At 40.6% G+C, this 21,712-nt stretch overlaps 1 protein-coding gene across 4 annotated transcripts in view; it reads right to left on the minus strand.

Annotated features, from left to right (window-relative positions):
* The window catches only part of LOC115226626 (zinc finger protein 239-like), a 44,620-nt gene extending 31,565 nt beyond the window's left edge, over window positions 1–13,055 (minus strand). For 3 of the 4 annotated variants that reach the window (XM_036515335.1, XM_036515336.1, XM_029797639.2), the window contains exons 1-2: window positions 12,915–13,055; window positions 9,579–10,644 (exon numbers count right to left, since the gene is read on the minus strand). In XM_036515335.1, the coding sequence (XP_036371228.1) occupies window positions 9,579–10,387 (809 nt within the window). In that variant the 5' untranslated portion in view covers window positions 10,388–10,644; window positions 12,915–13,055. Of the gene's footprint in view, window positions 1–9,578; window positions 10,645–11,866; window positions 12,007–12,914 lie in introns of those variants that run through there. The other variant, XM_036515334.1, reaches the window with a different exon arrangement.
* Window positions 13,056–21,712: the final 8,657 nt, after the last annotated feature.

Raw genomic sequence — 21,712 nt, forward strand, 5'->3', positions numbered from 1 at the left:
TGTCCCCCCACCATCGCTTGACAACCGATGCTGGTGTGTTTACGTCCCCGCCACTTAGCGGTTCGGCAAAAAGAGACCGATAGAATAAGTACTGGGCTTACAAAGAATAAGTCCCGGGGTCGATTTTCTCGACTAAAGGTGGTGCTCCAGGATGGCCGCAGTCAAATGACTGAAACAAGTAAAAGAGTAAAAGAGAGAGAGAGTATTTGATAATATTTAACAAATATTAGTTATATTTATTTTAAATAGGGCCATGTAACTTCCCAGATTATAGTGCAACCTATCTGCAAGTCAACTGCAAATACCTACTTTGACAACCTCAAATTAAGGGTGAGACCTATTCGCAAATATACCTGTACTAGTCAAGTACTGGGATTGGTGTAATTCACCTACCCCAACACCTGAAATTGCTGACATTGTGCTAAAATTTGAAATCAATATTTCCATAGTCTTACATGTTTATAACAGAAGACTGGAAACAAACAATGGTGGAAGCACTCCGTCGGTTACGACGACGAGGGTTCCGGTTGATCCGAATCAACGGAACAGCCTGCTCGTGAAATTAACATGTAAGTGGCTGAGCACTTCACAGACACGTGTACCCATAACGTAGTTCTTGGGGATATTCAGCGTGACACAGAGAGTGACAAGGCCGGCCCTTTGAAATACAGGTATAACAGAAACAGGAAGTAAGAGTGAGAGAAAGTTGTGGTGAAAGAGTACGGCAGGGATGACCACCACCCCCTGCCGGAGCCTCGTGGAGCTTTTAGGTATTTTCGCTCAATAAACACTCACAACGCCCGGTCTGGGAATCGAAACCGCGATCCTATGACCGCGAGTCCGCTGCCCTAACCACTGGGCCATTGCGCCTCCACAAACAATATTGCTTGTATGATGGTGATGCTCATTTACAAGCACCCCATGATGTTAAGACAAGGGTACACACATATATACATGCTTCTTTCAATTTCCATCAACCACTCAAATCCACTCAAAAGGTCAGCCCACAGCTATAGAAGAAGACACTTGCCCAAGGTACCGTTCACTGGGATTGAACCTAAAACCACATCATTGGAAATAAATTTCTGAGCTACATAGCCTTTCCCTGAGATTGAGAAATCTATCTTGAGAGGTAATCTTTATCCTCACTTAAGGTCATCATCATCATCATCATCATCATCGTTTAGCGTCCGTTTTCCATGCTAGCATGGGTTGGACGGTTCAACTGGGGTCTGTGAAGCCAGCAGGCTTCATCAGGCCCAGTCAAATCTGGCAGTGTTTCTACGGCTGGATGCCCTTCCTAACGCCAACCACTCCGTGAGTGTAGTGGGTGCTTTTTACGTGCCAGGTATGGTTTATTGACAAACTGTTATCTTCTTTATTGTTCTAATTTCAGTATGTGCACAGCTGAAGCTAGCATAAAGTGAGATTCTTACAGCATGTATGTTTTCCAAGCAGACCCCATTTAAGTACTAATTAGGCTTGGCATTCCTTAACTTTGGTGATCGGAAGAGAACCAATGTATGCAGTATGATATGGCCATAAGCCATGTCAAGTATCAAATATCAGCAAATTATATTCAAAATAACATTGAAAATCACTTTGGAGAAATGTGCAACTTTTATCTTGCATTGAGGAAGTTTGTGAATTCTGTACTTTATGGTTGTGTCATTACAAGTTTTAGTTAGAAGTTCATCATCATCATTTAACATCCACTTTCCATGCTGACATGGGTTAGACCAGTTAGTTTTCAACCAGGGTTCCGCCAGTACAGTCTAGGGGTTCCGCAAGAAGTTACAAAACTGCTAAAATTGGCAGTAATTTTTAATTCTCCTGTGCAGATATGTGTGCATAAGACTATTAAATTATTGCACAGGGGTTCCTCGAGCCAGTGGAATGTTTCCTTGGGGTTCCGCTCCAGCAAAAAGTTTGAAAAGCACTGGTCTAACTGACTGTGTCTAACTCAATGGTTTTCAACCAGGGTTCCGTGGAACCCTAGGGTTCCGCCAGTACAGTCCAGGGGTTCCGCAAGAAGTTACAAAACTGCTAAAATCAGCAGTAATTTTTAATTCTCCTGTGCAGATATGTGTGCATAAGACTATTAAATTATTGCACAGGGGTTCCTTGAGCCAGAGGAATGTTTCCTTGGGGTTCCACTCCAGCAAAAAGGTTGAAAAGCACTGGTCTAACTAGTGTCTAACTAGTGTCTAACTCAGTGGTTTTCAACCAGGGTTTCCCCAGTCCAGTCCAGGGGTTCCGCAAGAAGTTACAAAACTGCTAAAATCGGCAGTACTTTTTAATTCTCCTGTGCAGATATGTGTGCAAAAGACTATTAAATTATTGCACAGGGGTTCCCCGAGCCAGTGGAATGTTTCCTTGGGGTTCTGCTCCAGCAAAAAGTTTGAAAAGCACTGGGTTAGACAGTTTGATAAGCTGGAGAGCTGTACCAGGTTCCAGTCTGATTTAGCATGGTTTCTACAGCTGGATCCTTCCTAATGCCAACCACTCCAAGAGTATAATGGATGCTGTTTTACATGCCACTGACACAGTGTCATTTATATGACACCAATAACAGCCACAACTACAATTTCCCAGGTGCCATTTACCTGATACTGGCAACGGCCATGACTACGGTTTCACTTGGTTTCATGAGACTTCTCAAGCACAGTATAACACTAAGTCTTGCTTATTTATTATCACCTTCATGAGGCCCAACATTTGAAGATCATGCTTCACCAACTTGTCCCTTACCTCTGTGAGGCCCATGTTCATCATCATCATCATCATCATTGTTTAGCGTCCGCTTTCCATGCTAGCATGGGTTGGACGGTTCAACTGGGGTCTGTGAAGCCAGAAGGCTGCACCAGGCTACAGTCTGATCTGGCAGTGTTTCTACAGCTGGATGCCCTTCCTAACGCCAACCACTCCGTGAGTGTAGTGGGTGCTTTTTACGTGCCACCAGCACAGGTGCCAGGGGAGGATGTCAAACAGCCACGGTCGGATGGTGCTTTTTACATGCCACCGGCACGGAGGCCAGGTGAGGCTGGCACTGAGTTCAAATTCTGTGGAGGTCAACTTTGCCTTTCATCCTTTTGGCATTGATAAAATAAGTACCAGTGGAACACTGGTGGTGGTGGTGGTGGTGGTGGTGTGTGTGTGTGTGGGGGGGTGTAATCGACTTGGTTCCTCCCTTGAGATTAATGATCTTCTGCCAAAATTTCAAACTATTATTATTACTACTAAGGTGGTGTGCTGGCAGAATCGTTAGCTCACTGGGTAAATTAATTAGTGGCATTTCCTTTGTCCTTACGTTCTGAGTTCAAATTCCACGGAGGTCAATTTCGCTTTTGATCCTTTTGGGATTGATGATATAAGTACCAGTTATACACTGGGGTCGATGTAGTCGAATTACTCCTCCCACCAAAAAACAAGAGTTTAAAGGACCAGTAATGATAAGGCTGTTGACTGGGAGAACACAAACATGGTTTAACCCTTTTGATACTAACCCGGCCAAAACCGGCTCTGGCTCTGTTGTATAAATGTCTTGTTTTCATAAGTTTTTCTTTAAAATATACCACCAAACCTTAGTCACAATTTATGATCCTAACACTAGCTTCACTCACGGAGTGGTTGGCGTTAGGAAGGGCATGAAACAAATAATAAAATTATATAAATCTAAACCAGAACAAAAATCATTTCCTTCATTTTATATATACCGAATATAAAAGAAAAAGATTATACACAAGATACATGACAAAATGTATATAAGATGCAAAATATAAAAATCCTATTATGGTACACAATATTTTATTTTCTAGCTTTTTTATCTGTTGTTTCAAGTCATTAGACTGCGGCCATGCTGGGGCACTGCCTTGAAGAATTTGTATTCGAAAGAAACGATCCCAGTACTTTGTTTTTGTTAAGCCTAGGTACTTATTCTATCTGTGGCGAGCTGGCAGAAACGTGAGCACACCGGGCGAAATGCTTAGCAGTATTTCGTCTGCCGTTACGTTCTGAGTTCAAATTCCGCCGAGGTCGACTTTGCCTTTCATCCTTTCGGGGTCGATAAATTAAGTACCAGTTATGCACTGGGGTCGATGTAATCGACTTAATACCTATGCCTGTCCTTGTTTGTCCCCTCTGTTTAGCCCCTTGTGGGTAGTAAAGAAATAGGTATTTTGTCTGCTGCTGTTACGTTCTGAGTTCGACTTTGCCTTTCATCCTTTCGGGGTCGATAAATTAAGTACCAGTTACGCACTGGGGTCGATGCAATCGACTTAATACCTATGTCTGTCCTTGTTTGTCCCCTTTGTGTTTAGCCCCTTGTGGGTAATAAAGAAATAGGTATTTCGTCTGCCGTTAAATTCTGAGTTCAAATTCCACCGAGGTCAACTTTGCCTTTCATCCTTTCGGGGTCGATAAATTAAGTACCAGTTATGCACTGGGGTTGATATAATCAACTTAATCCCTTTGTCAGTCCTTGTTTGTCCTCTCTGTGTTTTAGCCCCTTGTGGGTAATAAAGAAATAGGTACTTATTCTATCAGTTTTTTTCTCCAAAACCGCTAAGTTATGGGGTCGTAAACACATCAACGCTGGTTGTTAAGCAGAGGTGGGGAACACTGTGGGCCTTTTTCAGTTTCTGCCTACCATGTCCACTCACAAAGCTTTGGTCAGCCCAAGACACTTACTCAAGGTACCATGCAGTGGGCTTGATCTGCATTTGATGAATGAATTTCAGTAAGGAAGCTCATTAAAGGCTGCAGATTTTCATGAATTCTTTTCATGGTCCATATGTTAAAGTTTCTCCTTGTAGACCAGTGGTTTTCAAGCAGGGTTCCGCCAGTACAGTCCAGGGGTTCCGCAAGAAGTTACAAAACAGCAAAACGTCCTCTCTCCTGTGTGAATACGTATGTGTACTGTAAGGTTACCTTTCCGAGAGAAAGACTTTTTACAGATATCACAGTGGTGTGATGGTCTTTCTATATCTTTTGATCTCTCATCAATAAAATTAATCCCTTGAGGCTGCGATTTACACTTAACTTTCTTATTATATAATTCATTTTCCATATTTTTCCTTTTCTGATTACAATAGACCAGTGGTTTTCAACCAGGGTTCCGCCAGTACAGTCCAGGGGTTCCGCAAGAAGTTACAAAACTGCTAAAATCGGCAGTAATTTTTAATTCTCCTGTGCAGATATGTGTGCATAAGACTATTAAATTATTGCACAGGGGCTCCCCGAGCCAGTGGAATGTTTCCTTGGGGTTCTGTTCCAGCAAAAAGATTGAAAAGCACTGGTCTAACTAGTGTCTAACTCAGTGGTTTTCAACCAGGGTTCCGCCAGTACAGTCCAGGGGTTCCGCAAGAAGTTACAAAAATGCTAAAATCGGCAGTAATTTTTAATTCTCCTGTGCAGATATGTGTGCATAAGACTATTAAATTATTGCACAGGGGCTCCCCGAGCCAGTGGAATGTTTCATTGGGGTTCTGCTCCAGCAAAAAGATTGAAAAGCACTGGTCTAACTAGTGTCTAACTGACTGTGTCTAACTCAGTGGTTTTCAACCAGGGTTCTGCCAGTACAGTCCAGGGGTTCTGCAAGAAGTTACAAAACTGCTAAAATCGACAGTAATTTTTAATTCTCCTGTGCAGATATGTGTGCATAAGGCAATTAAATTATTGCACAGGGGTTCCCCGAGCCAGTGGAATGTTTCCTTGGGGTTCCGCGCCAGCAAAAAGTTTGAAAAGCACTGGTGTAGAATATGAACGTGGAATGCTGACATCCATATGCCTCCACATTCATACTCTACAAGGAGAAACTTTAACATATGGACCGTGAACAGAATTCATGAAAATCTGCAGCCTTTAAAAAAAGCTGCCATTCATCAAATGCAGATCAAGCCATTATAGAAGCAACAGGAATTTTAAAATACCTAAATGTTTTGGTTAGAGCTTTTTCATTACATTATGCCTCATGTAAGCTCTGTCTGCGACGATTTCATCTCAATCGAAGGAGAGGGGCTTTCTCCGTCCAGGCTGCGGATCCGTGGAATAAGATGCCAACGGCCGCTTGGTTCAAAGTCTCCCTTGACCACAAATGGCCTGAACTCTTTACATGAACACCACCCTGTACATAACTCCATGTCCCCCTACATGGCCTTGCTTTTTGCTTTTTGAGCCAAAAAATTAACTATCTAACTAATTAATTTTCAGTCAAATTTAGAGCAATCTCAAAAAATTAGTGTAGTTGAAGTCAATGAATATATAGCAGATTTCAAAACTGCTATTTAAGAAATACGGTACTCAAAGTATTGTGAGAATCCTTCAAGCAAAGGAATGTGTGACTGCAGATGTGTTGATATAATAATAATAATAATAATAATTGTGTACAGTGCTCAGGTGCACTACAACTCATCTAAAGTGCATATATAATCAGGTGTAGTTTCGGCGGATTTCGGAAAGCACGAGGGCCTTAAAGGATGCAGTGTCATGGCAGTCAACAACTGACGCAGGCAGTTTGTTCCATGCTTCAGCAACTCTGAACGTGAAAAAATGTTTCCGAAAGTCATGGGAGCTGTGTTGTTTTCTGACTTTGTAGGCATGTCCACGTGTGTTGGACACATGGAGATCAAAAAGGTGTTCAATGTTGTTGTTGGTGAGGTGGTTGATAACTTTGTGGGTGTTTACCAAGTCCGTCGCCAGACGCCGGAGCTTCAGTGAATCCATGCCCAGGGAAACAAGGCGCTCCTTGTTTGGACAGATATTCTTCCACTAAACACTTAATAGGTGCTAAATTATTCAACAAGAGAAGCATCACTAGTTTTAAGAATGAACTTCCAACAGAAGAGAGAGTACTGACCACTGAAGGATATTTACTTGTACTTGTGGCGGCATTCACCCTGGGCGGGTTGAGTCGGCTTCTTTCACCACCCTCGAGACATTGTATTCGCCATTGAGAATTCATGGAAGAAGTTTCGTGGGAATATGTGGATTTCACAAGCGGTCCCCATCAATCCCGCATGTAGAGACATCCTGTTTGCCGCAGATTGTCCGCAGACGCAGGGGAAGAACGACCGAGGAGCCACCGGTTGCCGAAACAGACACTCCGAGGATTTTCACCAGAGCCCCCTGTCTGCTGGGTTGTGGCCCTAATACCACTTGGTGTCAGACCAATACGCCTTGGGTGGCCCTACCAGGAACCGAAGTTCCCGACAGCACAGCTCTGACACTACCCATTGCCAGCGTCACCACCACAGTGAGGAGGGTATGGACTTTGGGGACGCAAACAGACACTCTGAGGATTTTCACCAGAGCCCCCCGTCTGCCAGGTTGTGGCCCTAATACCACTTGGTGTCAGACCAATCCACCTTGGGTGGCCCTACCAGGAACCGAAGTTCCCAATGGCATAGCTCTGACACTACCCGTTGCCAGCGTCCCCACCACGGTGAGGAGGGGATGGACTAAATGACACCGAAGGATATCCCATGATTGACAAAGAAAAGCTTGAAACTGAACTCAAAGTATTCTATTGTAGATCCGATATGCATGAATATTGCAAATTAATTGAGCTGCTGAAATTTATCTAGGAAAATAACCTAGATGGTGTTCTTAGTGAAATTATGAAATAAATAAAATCCTCTTGACAATTTCCAGCGCCACCCCGACAGGCCTCTGTGCAGGTGGCATGTAAAAAGCACCATCCAATCGTGGTCATTTGCCAACCCCATCAGGCCTCCGTGCCGGTGGCACATAAAAAGCACCATCCGATCGAGACCATTTGCCAACCTCGCCTGGCCCCCGTGCCAGTGGCACATAAAAAGCACCATACAATCGTGGCCGTTTGCCAGCCTCGTCTGGCACATAAAAAGCACCATCCGATCGTAGCCATTTGCCAGCCTCGTCTGGCATCTGTGCAGGTGGTACGTAAAAAGCACCCACTACACTCACGGAGTGGTTGGCGTTAGGAAGGGCATCCAGCTGTAGAAACACTGCCAGATCAGACTCTGCCTGCTGCAGCCTTCTGACTTCCCAGACCCCAGTTGAACCGTCCAACCCATGCTAGCATGGAAAATGGACGTTAAACGATGATGATGATGATGATGAATTTCCATGACTGCATCAGATGCAGAACACTGCTTTTCAACACTGAAAAGAATGAAATCTTTTCTAAGGAGTACTATGAATCCTAGAAGACTAAATGTACTTGCAGTGCTTTCAACGGAGAAAAATTTCCTCAACAGTAATCCTGGGACCAAGGGAAAAAATTAGTAACCTCTTCACTCAAAGTAAAACAAGAAGAGCAGATTTCATTTTTAAATGAATGAATGAATCTTAAACTGTAACAATTTATTAATAAGTATAAAATAATTTTTTCGTTTAGGATTTTATCAAGTTTATGTATAAATTTTCTTTTTATGTGTTTGTTTCGTTTTACACAAAATTAAAACAATGGCAGAACAATTTTCTGAATCAGCACCCCTATTAATTTTAGCCACAAGCCACCACTGATTATCAATTATATTAACGAAACTGGAAGGATAAATGGATCTTTTCGGTTTGACCGGCAGTTTTTTAAAATAATTTCCACGTAACTAAACACTTTTAAACTTCGCATACTGGTAGAATGTGTTTATAAAACACCTTTTTCTCTTGGCTTTATTGAGAAAATTCTATAGTTTGTAAGATATTTGTTGTTGCTTTTTCTTCAATTTCTGCAATTTCAACCAATCAATGAATCGATGACATCTATATTGAGGTGAAAACAGGATCTTTTCCTTTTGAACGGCACATTGTAACATAATTTCTAGGTAACTAAAAAGTTTTAAACTTCGTATACTGGTAGAATGTGTTTATAAAACATCATTTTTTTCTTGGTTTTATTGAGAAAATTCTATAGTTTGTAAGATATTTGGGATCTTTTCACTTTGACCGGCAGATTTTTTAATAATTTCCACGTAACTAAACACTTTTAAACTTCGTATACTGGTAGAATGTGTTTATAAAACATCATTTTTTTCTTGGTTTTATTGAGAAAATTCTATAGTTTGTAAGATATTTGGGATCTTTTCACTTTGACCAGCAGATTTTTTAAATAATTTCCACGTAACTAAACACTTTTAAACTTCGTATACTGGTAGAATGTGTTTATAAAACATCTTTTTCTCTTGGCTTCATTGAGAAAATTCTGTAGTTTGTAAGATATTTGTTGTTGCTTTTTCTTCAAGTTCTGCAATTTCAACCAATCAATGACGTCTATTGAGGTAAAAAAACATTCTGTGCCGTATGAATATGTCCCTCGTTTAACAAAACAGATTGGGTTTATTTTACACTTCTGAAGAAAAAAAAGATACCCTTCCTCCACCCCTAACCCTAAAACAGATTGAAATGCAATAGATCAATACTAGGGTCATAATTACGGGTGACAATTTCATATGACACTGCTAGAAAAAACTACTGTTCAAACCGAAAAGATCCAGATAAATTAAATAGTAGACCTGCTGTGGTCTATTTCTCACAAACCAGATTGATATTGAAACAGTTACTCTTTGGTATGAATGCCAGAATGTCTAATTAAATGACACTTTTGAGAGAATGATTTACCACAGATATCACAATGATATGGTTTTTCTCCTGTATGAATACGCGTGTGTTTTGTTAAATTACTTGACATAGAGAATGATTTACCACAGATGTCACAGTTATATGGTTTCTCCCCCGTATGGATGAGTTTGTGAGTATTTAAGTGATGGTTTGTTGAGAATGACTTATCACAGATATCACAGTGATATGGCTTCAATCCTGTGTGAATGTATTTATGAGCAGTTAAGTTAGCATTTCCAGAGAAGGATTTACCACAGATATCACAGTGATATGCCTTCTCTCCTGTATGGATGCGGTAGTGTCTAGCCAAGTTGTTAGTTTGGGAGAATGATTTACCACAAATATTGCAGCGATATGGTTTCTCTCCTGTATGAATACGTATGTGTTTGGTTAAGTCATTACTCCCATAGAATGATTTAGAACAAATGTCACACCGGTATGTTTTCTCTGAAGTATGGATACATTTATGAGTCGTGAGATTACCTTCATCAGAAAATGTCTTACCACAGATATTACAGTGATATGGTTTCTCTTCCGTATGAATACGTACATGTTTTGTTAAATCAGTAATGCTAAAGAATAATGTAGCACATATATCGCATTCATATCGTTTCTCTGCAGTATTAATACATTTGTGAGCTGTAAGGCTACTTTCTTCAGAAAATGATCTATCACAGATATTACAGTGATATGATAACGCTTCATTCTCTTTTTTTATATCATCGGGAAAACCAATTCTTTCAGACTGCACGTTACATTCAACTTTATCTCCACACAATTCATTTTCCATAATGTTTTTCTCTATTTCCAAAATAAACAGATGTTATCACTTCTCTCTTATTTTAACTGCTATATTCACATCAACTGTGTTTGTTCCTGATGTCTGATGCTGTAAACTTCTTTGTCACCCAAGTTCAGAACTATTTCACTGTAATTCACGACAGATTTACATAAACAGGGTTATATGTAATTTGTGGTCTAAAAAATTTTTAGTCTTTAAAAGATGATAAATATTGATGTTCTTTAATGCCAATGTCAGCTGATTTTCTGAAATAAGAGAGAAAAAACAGTATAGGATGTAATAAATACTTAAGAAGTAGAGATACAACATTGGAAATTTTAGTACATATCTATAATAAGCAGAATTTCTTTTGTAGTTTGGTATAAAAACAGTGACATCTATATTGATCCACTGTTTACATCTGGAAACAGTAAGCTGATATATGTGCTTTAAGGTTGTAAATATCCTCATCATCATCGTTTAACGTCCGTTTTCCATGCTAGCATGGGTTGGACGGTTCGACCGGGGTCTGGGAAGCCAGAAGGCTGCACAAGGCTCCAGTCTGATCTGGCAGTATTTCTACAGCTGGATGCCCTTCCTAACGCCAACCACTCCGTGAGTGTAGTGGGTGCTTTATACATATATATATATATACATCATCATCATCATCATCGTTAAACGTCCGTTTTCCATGCTAGCATGGGTTGGACGATTCGACCGGGGTCTGGGAAGCCAGGAGGCTGCACCAGGCTCCAGTCTGATCTGGCAGTATTTCTACAGCTGGATGCCCTTCCTAACGCCAACCACTCCGTGAGTGTAGTGGGTGCTTTATACATATATATATATACATCATCATCATCATCATCGTTAAACGTCCGTTTTCCATGCTAGCATGGGTTGGACGGTTCGACCGGGGTCTGGGAAGCCAGGAGGCTGCACAAGGCTCCAGTCTGATCTGGCAGTATTTCTACAGCTGGATGCCCTTCCTAACGCCAACCACTCCGTGAGTGTAGTGGGTGCTTTATACATATATATATATATACATCATCATCATCATCATCGTTAAACGTCCGTTTTCCATGCTAGCATGGGTTGGACGGTTCGACCGGGGATCTGGAAAGCCAGGAGGCTGCACAAGGCTCCAGTCTGATCTGGCAGTGTTTCTACAGCTGGATGCCCTTCCTAACGCCAACCACTCCATGAGTGTAGTGGGTGCTTTTTACGTGCCACCGGAGCTGGCAACGCCCACGATCGGTTGGTGCCTTTTACGTGCCACCGGCACAGAAACCAGTCAAGATGGCGCTGGCATCGACCACGTATTGATTTCGAACAACGTCGTCAAAACATTTGTATATATCGATAAGAGGAAACAAAAACAAAAAAAAAAAACAAAGAAAAAAACTGTGGTCACCGAGAATTCAATAGTAGCAACAAAAGTTTAATATTAACAGATATATCTTCGTCATAGATTAACTCTGTAATACTCACGGAAATGTTTTATAAAGGATATTATTACAACAATGCGTGGTACGGGGCTGCGAGACCAATTTCATAAAAAGTAACACAAAGGTTGAAAAAATTGTGGACTGTGATAAAGTAACAGATTATACATCCACCCACACACGCGTATGTATATATATATGTGTGTGTATGTGTGTATATATATATATATATATATATATATATATATACAGAGAGAGAGAGATGTATATACATATGTGTGTATATATATATAGAGAGAAAGAGAGATATGTATATACATATGTGTATATATATATAGAGAGAGAGAAAGAGAGATATGTATATACATGTGTATATATATATAGAGAGAGATATATAGATATATATATATATATATATATATATATATATGTGTGTGTGTGTATATTGGTAAAAACGGTAAGATAACAATAGAAAGAAAGAGACCTCAATATTATGTAAATAGAGGAAATTTATCCGTAATTATAATATGTGACAATTATTCGGTAGCCAAGATAAAACTCAGAGTTTCGGATGCCGAGGTGGAAATCCACAACACCATCTCAGAGTTTCATCTTGGCTACCGAATAATTGTCACCTATTATTTTACATATAGTTGTAGAGAGGTTATGGGTGTCTGGCTTTATGAGCCTGACGTGTCGCCTACGCAGCACAGAGCTTTATAGGTGCGAAATTACTGGTCAGTCTATGACCGGCCATAACAATAAACTGCCTTAATATATATATATATGTGTATATATATGTATATGTAGGTCCCGGGTTGAGTCGGGGTTAACCACAGTAAATAAGGTACTCAATACATAGCAGAGTAAAGTAATTTATTTTATAGAAGGAGCTTCTACAGGACTATTTCATCTGAATGAAACAGTTCTAGTCCTGTAGCTCTAGCTCCTTCTATAAAATAAATATGTATATATGTGGGTATATATATATATATATATATATATATATATATATATATATGAGGTGTGATCGGTAACAATTACAGTTTGATCGATAATTTTTAAACAATGCGATGTTCGATTAGGATTCTTACCTTGTCAGAATTGAATTTTCATGGAGCTGGAATTCGATATCGGGGAATAATAGAGTGTAAAGTCGAAAGTCTACGCGGCCCAAAAACGTCAACAACACAAGGGCTGGAGCTACACAACGGAAGAGGGAAATCGGTGGTACTGCGCATGCGTATCTAATATTTAATTTATGTAAGGGAAGACAATTCTTAGCTTTCATTACTGTAACTTTTAGTTTCAGTATATATATTTCTTTATTGCCCACAAGGGGCTAAACAAGGGGACAGACAAAGGGATTGAGTCGATTACATCGACACCAGTGCGTAACTGGTACTTAATTTATCGACCTCGGCGGAATTTGAACTCAGAACTTAGTGGCAGACGAAATACCTATTTCTTTTCTACCCACAAGGGGCTAAACACAGAGGGGACAAACAAGGATAGACAAAGGGATTAAGTCGATTACATCGATCCCAGTGCGTAACTGGTACTTATTTAATCGACCCCGAGAGGATGAAAGGCAAAGTCGATCTCGGCGGAATTTGAACTCAGAACGTAGCGGCAGACGAAATACCTATTTCTTTACTACCCACAAGGGGCTAAACACAGAGGGGACAAACAAGGATAGACATAGGTATTAAGTCGATTACATCGATCTCAGTGCGTAACTGGTACTTATTTAATCGACCCCGAGAGGATGAAAGGCAAAGTCGATCTCGGCGGAATTTGAACTCAGAACGTAGTGGCAGACGAAATACTTATTTCTTTACTACCCACAAGGGGCTAAACATAGAGGGGCTAAACAAGGACAGACAAAGGGATTGAGTCGGTGACATCAATCCCAGTGCGTAACTGGTACTTAATTTATCGACCTCGGCGGAATTTGAACTCAGAACTTAGTGGCAGACGAAATACCTTTTTCTTTACTACCCACAAGGGGCTAAACACAGAGGGGACAAACAATGACAGACAATGGGATTAAGTCGATTACATCGACTCCAGTGCGTAACTGGTACTTAATTTATCGACCCCGAAAGGATGAAAGGCAAAGTCGACCTCGGCGGAATTTGAACTCAGAATGTAAAGGACGAAATACCTATTTCTTTACTACCCACAAGGGGCTAAACACAGAGGGGACAAAGGGATTAAGTCGATTACATCGACCCCAGTGCGTAATTATATATTAACCGAAAATAAAACACTTCTAACTTGAAAAAAAAAATAATAAATAAATATGACAATTTATTTGAAAGTTTTCAGAAGAAAAAGAAAACAAAATTTAAAAGTTTGTGATTAGTTCATGGCGAAACTATTTCGGCAATCTTTCGTCTCTAGTAGACCTTTCCGTCGATTTCCGTAAAAAACTTCTATTTTTTTTACATATGGGCTTGCGGGAACTTTTGAAGTAATGAGAGCGAAAAAGACTAAGAGAAAGCGATTGTATGACGAGGGAAGTTCTTTTGAAGTTACCGTGCATGGGAAGCATTGATGTACATGTGTGTGTGTGTGTGTGTTTGATGGGGTGTGGGAGACAGACAGTATGTTGTGTAAGTGAAGTGCTTCCGTTAGTGTGTGTGAAGAGACAGAGTAATGTGTGAAAGAAAGAGATAACTGAAATTTTTTACTCGGTGTATGTGTATATGTATGTATATTACTTCAAAAGTTCCCGCAAGCCCATATGTAAAAAAAAATTTTTTTTACGGAAATCGACGGAAAGGTCTACTAGAGACGAAAGATCGCCAAGCTGAGTTATTTTCTCACATTCTTCCTTATGGTTTGCTTTCAGAGGAGAAGGTGACTGCTTTTTTTTTAAGTAATAAATTACGTAAGGGACTTTTAACATTTATCACCGGCGTCATTCAAACGGGGAAATATTCAATTATACCGTCTATTTAATAAATTTATAATCAGTTCAGCGAATTTAATTGTGTAATGTGTAATAATTATCTCATCTTATGGTGATCATTAATATTCGTGGATAAGTTAGGGTGACTTACATTTTTCAGGATCGGTGCTTCGTCACCTTAATTACAATGTTAGGTTACACAGCGAATTGCTTGTTCCTTATTTTGCGTGGACAGAGAAAATGGATTTTGATCATCAATAAATTAATAACTTCCTGGCCCTTCTTGACTTTTCATTTGGATTTCAAACCAAACATTCTACTGGTAAGTAGAAAATATATCTACGCCACATAGGCGCAGGAGTGGCTGTGTGGTAAGTAGCTTGCTAACCAACCACATGGTTCCGGGTTCAGTCCCACTGCGTGGCATCTTGGGCAAGTGTCTTCTGCTATAGCCCTGGGGCGACCAATGCCTTGTGAGTAGATTTGGTAGACGGAAACTGAAAGAAGCCTGTCGTATATATGTATATATATGTATGTATGTGTGTGTATATGTTTGTGTGTCTGTGTTTGTCCCTCTAGCATTGCTTGACAACCGATGCTGGTGGGTTTACGCCCCGTTACTTAGCGGTTCGGCAAAAGAGACCGATAGAATAAGTACTGGGCTTACAAAAGAATAAGTCCCAGGGTCGATTTGCTTGACTAAAGGCGGTGCTCCAGCATGGCCGCAGTCAAATGACTGAAACAAGTAAAAGAGTAAAGAGTAATATATATATATATATATGGCAACAAATATAGCAATGAATTCAGGGTACAAGTAGGGGTTCACTAAGGATCAGTCCAATAGCAGAGGAATTAAGTTGGGCTGTACCTGGGAGCTCCTCTATGCTGATGACCTTGTTCTTATAGCTAAATCATTACCAGAACTAGTTTGAAGAGTGGAAGCAAGATCTAGAATCAAAGGGCCTTAGAGTTAATATAGCTAAAAACCAAAGTTTTGATAAGCTGGGAAGTGGACAAATCACAAATCCCTTCGGATAGATGGCCCTGCTTGATATGTAGAAAAGGCATAGGTAGAAACTCCATAAGGTGTACCTGGTGCAAGCTATAGACTCATAAGAGGGGCAGGAATATCAGAGGTAGGTTAACAGGGAGAATAGTCTTTGTGTGTGGCAGATGCACAGGTACAATAAACACTAGAAATATACAAAAAATAGACTCCATCAAATGCCAGGTGGGGATTTCTAGAAGTAATTGATAACTTCTGTTATCGTGGTGACCAAGTCAGCAGTGGAAGTGGATGCTCTGAGAGTGTAGCTGCTAGAATAAGACTAGACTGGGCAAAGTTCAAAGAGCTTCTACCTTTGTTGGCAACAAAGTGCCTCTTCCTCAGAGTGGAAAGCAGATTGTATGATGCCAGTTTGCAAACAGTTGTGTATGGGCTGTGACCATTAGAGGACATGCAAAGGCTTGCTAGGAATGAAGATTGTATGCTTCAGTGAATGTGCATGTAAGACAGAGTGTAAGCATTTTGAGAGAGAAACTGGGTATAAGAAGCATCAGATGTAGTGTACGAGACATGACTGCACTGATATGGTCGTGCGATGTGCATGGACAAGGACAGATGTATAAAGAAGTGCTGATGTCAAACTGAGGGGAGAACCTGTGGAAGAGGTGGACTCAGGAAGACCTGGGATGAGGTGATGAAGCATGATTTTGGCATGATAGGCCTCATAGAGGCAATACCAAATGACCGAGACCTTTGGCGATATGCTGTGCTTGAAAAGACTCGTCAAGCCACATGAACTCATAGTTGTGGCCTATATCAATGGCACATAGAAAAAATAGCACCCATAATACTCTCAGAGTGGTTGATGTTAGGAAGGGCATCCAGCTGTAGAAACTCTGCCAAAACAGACAAGAACTTGGTGCAGCTCCCCAGCTTACCAGTTCCAGTCAAACTGTCCAACCCATGCCAGCATGAAAAGTGGACAGTAAATGATGATGTATTTGTGTCTGTGTTCTTTTCCCCACCACCACATTTTGAAAACCGGTGCTGGTGTGTTTATGTTCCTATGACTTAATGGTTCGGTAAAAGAGACCAATAGAATAAGTACTGAGATTGATATTGGCAACCTTTCTGTCTCGGGAGACAATGGAGTTGCGCATGTTTTTTTTGTTTTTTGTGGACTTGCGGTTATAGGATCGTGGTTTCGATTCCCAGACCGGGCGTTGTGAGTGTTTATTGAGCGAAAACACCAAAAGCTCCACGAGGCTCTGGCAGGGGATGGTGGTGATCCCTGCTGTACTCTTTCACCACAACTTTCTCTCACTCTTTCTTTTGTTGGCCTGCTCGCTTAACCATCAGGGTGGCGTCATTTGAAGGCTAAAAAACAATGCGAAGCACATTGTGACCAGCGATGTGTAGCAACATCTGATAGTTTGGTCGATCACGGTGATATAAATATATACACATGTGTGTTTACTCTTTACTCGTTTCAGTCATTTGACTGCAGCCATGCTGGAGCACCGCCTTTAGTCAAGCAAATCGACCCCAGGACTTATTCTTTGTAAGCCCAGTACTTATTCTATTGGTCTCTTTTGCCGAACCGCTAAGTGACGGGGACGTAAACACACCAGCATCGGTTATCAAGCAATGCTAGGGGGACAAACACAGACACACCCACATATATATATATATATATATACATATATACGACAGGCTTCTTTCAGTTTCCGTCTACCAAATCCACTCACAAGGCTTTGGTCAGCTCGGGCCTATAGCAGAAGACACTTGCCCGAGATGCCACGCAGTGGGACTGAACCCGGAACCATGTGGTTGGTTAGCAAGCTACTTACCACACAGCCACTCCTGCGCCTATGTGTTTGAGAGAGATAGTCTACTTGTCTTGACATTGCGTTGCAAGAACATGCCTAGCCATGGAGAAATATTACCTTGCTTGGGAGCAGGTGAGGGTTAGTGACAGGAAGGGCATCTGGCTGCAGAAAATCTACCTTAAGAAACTTTGACTCCTGCAAGCTTGGAAGAAGGACGTTACAACGATGATGATGATGATGATACCAACATGGCTGTAGCCAAACATGATCATCAGCTCTGAGACATCAAGTACCAGTATGGAAGACAGAAGATTTGCAGGATGATCACACTGCAAATTACTCAACCAGTTGGGATTTTGTAGGAACAACAAAGAAGACGGCCTCATCATCTACGAGTTGTCATAGAAACAGCTGCAAAATAGTTTTAGATGAAGAAGAAAATCAAAATCGAAATCGATCAACATCAATGGAAATTGTAGCTGTGATACTAGTGCCGGTGGCACGTAAGAGAACCATCCGAACGTGGCCGTTGCCAGTGCTGCCCCGCCTGGCCTCCATGCTGGTGGCATGTAAAATGCACCATCCGATCGTGGTCGTTTGCCAGCCCCACCTGGCCTCCGTGCTGGTGGAACGTAAAAAGCACCATCCGATCGTGGCCGTTGCCAGCCCCGCCTGGCCTCCGTGCTGGTGGCACATAAGAGAACCATCCGAACGTGGCCGTTGCCAGTGCTGCCCCGACTGGCCTCCGTGCTAGTGGCACGTAAAATGCACCAATCCGATCGTGGCCGCTTGCTAGCCTCGTCTGGCACCTGTGCAGGTGGCACGTAAAAAGCACCATCCGATCGTGGCCGTTTGCCAGCCCCGCCTGGCACCTGTGCAGGTGGCACGTAAAAAGCACCCACTACACTTAGAATAGTTGGCATTAGGAAGGGCATCCACCTGTAGAAACACTGCCAGATCAGACTGGGCTTGGCGCAGCCTTCTGGCTTCCCAGACCCCAGTTGAACCGTCCAACCCATGCTAGCATGGAAAACGGACGTTAAATGATGATGATGATGATGATGAAGAATGAGCCATGGGTGTTTGCTACTGGAACGGAAGTCTGGACTAGATGAAACCCAGCAAGGTTGAGTGTGCTCAATATTGAAGGAGGCACCACTTGGTCCTTGGATGCCTTTAGTAGAGTTTATTCTGTTGCCAACATTCAAACCAAGTTTGTGGTCTTCAGATGATTTACTACCCCAGTTTACTAACCCCGTTCAAAACTATCAAAGTGTGAGATAGAATGTGAAAAAGTTGAAGTCAAAAGATTTTTAACCCTTTCATTACCAGCCTGGCTGAATTTTAATTGGCTCTGAGTACAAATGTCTTGTTTTCATAACTTTTGAATTAAAATTTTCCGCCAAACCTTAGTCACAATTTATGTTCCTAATACCAGCTGAATGATAACTAAGTTATTTTACTAAATTCTTTGTTATATTTAAAATTAATTGAAAGAAACTCAGAGCATCTCAACAGAAATATGGTAACAAGAGGGTTAAAATATATAATAGAGAAACAATTCTTAACCCTTTCGATACCAACCTGGTTGAAACCACCTCTGGCTCTGTAGTACAAATGTCTTGTTTTCATAAGTTTTGAATTAAAATCTTCCACCAAACCTTAGTCACAATCTATGTTGCTAACACTAGCTGAATGGTAACTAAGTTATTTTACTAAATTTTTTGTTATATTTAAAGTAATTGAAAGAAACTCAGAACATCTCAACAGAAATATGGTAACAAGAGGGTTAAAATATATAATAGAGAAACAAATGTCTTGTTTACACAAGTTTTGAATTAAAATTTTCCACCAAACCTTAGTCAAAATTTATGTTCCTGACACTAGATGAATGGTAACTAAGTTATTTTACTAAATTTTTTGTTATATTTAAAGTAATTGAAAGAAACTCAGAACATCTCAACAGAAATATGGTAACAAGAGGGTTAAAATATATAATAGAGAAACAAATGTCTTGTTTACACAAGTTTTGAATTAAAATTTTCCACCAAACCTTAGTCAAAATTTATGTTCCTGACACTAGATGAATGGTAACTAAGTTATTTTACTAAATTCTTTGTTATATTTAAAATTAATTGAAAGAAACACCGAGCATCTTAATAGAAATATTGTAACAAAAGGGTTAAGAAGAAAAAATAATCAGCAGAAGACATGAGAGAAGGAGACCTCAATGTGGTCACTCTATATGCTAGAAATAATAAATTTCTTTCAATCCCCACCCTTTCAACTGCTTCTAATGTCCATCTGCCCAAATGTAGAGATGTTTTTAACCCTTTCAATACCAACCCAGCTGAAACCAGCTCTGGCTCTGAGTACAAATGTCTTGTTTTCACAAGTTTTGAATTAAAATTTTCCACCAAACCCTAGTCACAATTTATGTTCCTAACACTAGCTGAATGGTAACTAAGTTATTTTACTAAATTCTTTGTTATATTTAACCCTTTAGTGTTCGCATTATTCTACCAAAATTAATGCCTTTTTATCCACATTGTTTTGAACTAATCATGCATTATCTTGTAGCTGTGAGATTTTGATGAGGTAGCTGTTAATTTTTAAAACGATATTGTAGGGTTGGTGTGAGAGACCAGATCTGACCAGTTTGAACATAAAACAGACAGAATACTTTTGGCCGGTTTAAATGCTAAAGGGCTAAATTGAAATAGAAACAGAGCATCTCAAAATAAATACAGTAACGAAAGGGTTAAAGAAGCAGGAAAACATGTTCTATGGAGGGGGCTGATGCATTGTAGATGCAGAGCTTCATCTTTTGAGGGATAGAGCAGTGGCACCGAAGGGGCTTTCATAAGGAGTGCGTGACCCTGGCAGCTGGACCACATCTGCGGTTGATCTCTCTTTTACTCTTTTACTTGTTTCAGTCATTTGACTGCGGCCATGCTGGAGCACCGCCTCTAGTCGAGCAAATCGACCCCGGGACTTATTCTTTTATAAGCCCAGTACTTATTCTATCTGTCTCTTTTGCCGAACCGCTAAGTGACGGGGACGTAAACACACCAGCATCGGTTGTCAAGCAATGCTAGGGGGACAAACACAGACACACAAACATATACACACACACATATATACGACAGGCTTCTTTTAGTTTCCGTCTACCAAATCCACTCACAAGGCATTGGTCGGCCCGAGGCTATAGCAGAAGACACTTGCCCAAGATGCCACGCAGTGGGACTGAACCCGGAACCATGTGGTTGATTAGCAAGCTACTTACCACACAGCCACTCCTATGCCTATTTATATACATATATACGACAGGCTTCTTTCAGTTTCCGTCTACCAAATCCACTCACAAGGCATTGGTCGGCCCAGGGCTAGAGCAGAAGACACTTGCCCAAGATGCCACGCAGCGGGACTGAACCCGGAACCATGTGGTTGGTTAGCAAGCTACTTACCACACAGCCACTCCTGCGCCTATATCTCTGGTGTCAGGTCTCCATAGCTGGTGACCGTGGAGCCCAGGTAGATAAATCAATGGTGCTTTTTTTTTATTCCTTTATTCTAAAAACATGTTGAATAGAATATAAGTGAATATCCTGAAAGATTGTTCTTTATTAAAAAAATAATACAACAGTAAGTCATGTCATTAACATACATTAGTCAGGCATGTCATTAACATACATTAGTCAGTCATGTCATTAACATACATTACAGATAGTTATATAAAATAGTGATATCACACATGGTTTTCTCTTTTCCTGTGAAAATACAGTTATTGTTATGATGGAAGATATTTTGGATCTTTTAGATTTGAACGGCAGTTTTTTCTAGCGGTGTCATATGAAATTGTCACCCATAATTATGACCCTAGCATCGATCTATTGCATTTCAATCTCTTTTAGGGTTAGGGTTAGGGGAAAAGTATCTTTTTTTCTTCACAAAAGTAAATAAACCCAATCTGTTTCTTAAATGGGGGACATATTCATACGGCACAGAATGTTTTTTTTTACCTCAATAGACGTCAGTGATTGGTTGAAATTGCAGAAATTGAAAAAAAAAAACAACAAATATCTTACAAACTATAGAATTTTCTCAATAAAGCCAAGAGAAAAAGATGTTTTATAAACA

The sequence above is a fragment of the Octopus sinensis genome, linkage group LG30 (genome assembly GCF_006345805.1).
Source record: "Octopus sinensis linkage group LG30, ASM634580v1, whole genome shotgun sequence".
Taxonomy (NCBI): domain Eukaryota; kingdom Metazoa; phylum Mollusca; class Cephalopoda; order Octopoda; family Octopodidae; genus Octopus; species Octopus sinensis.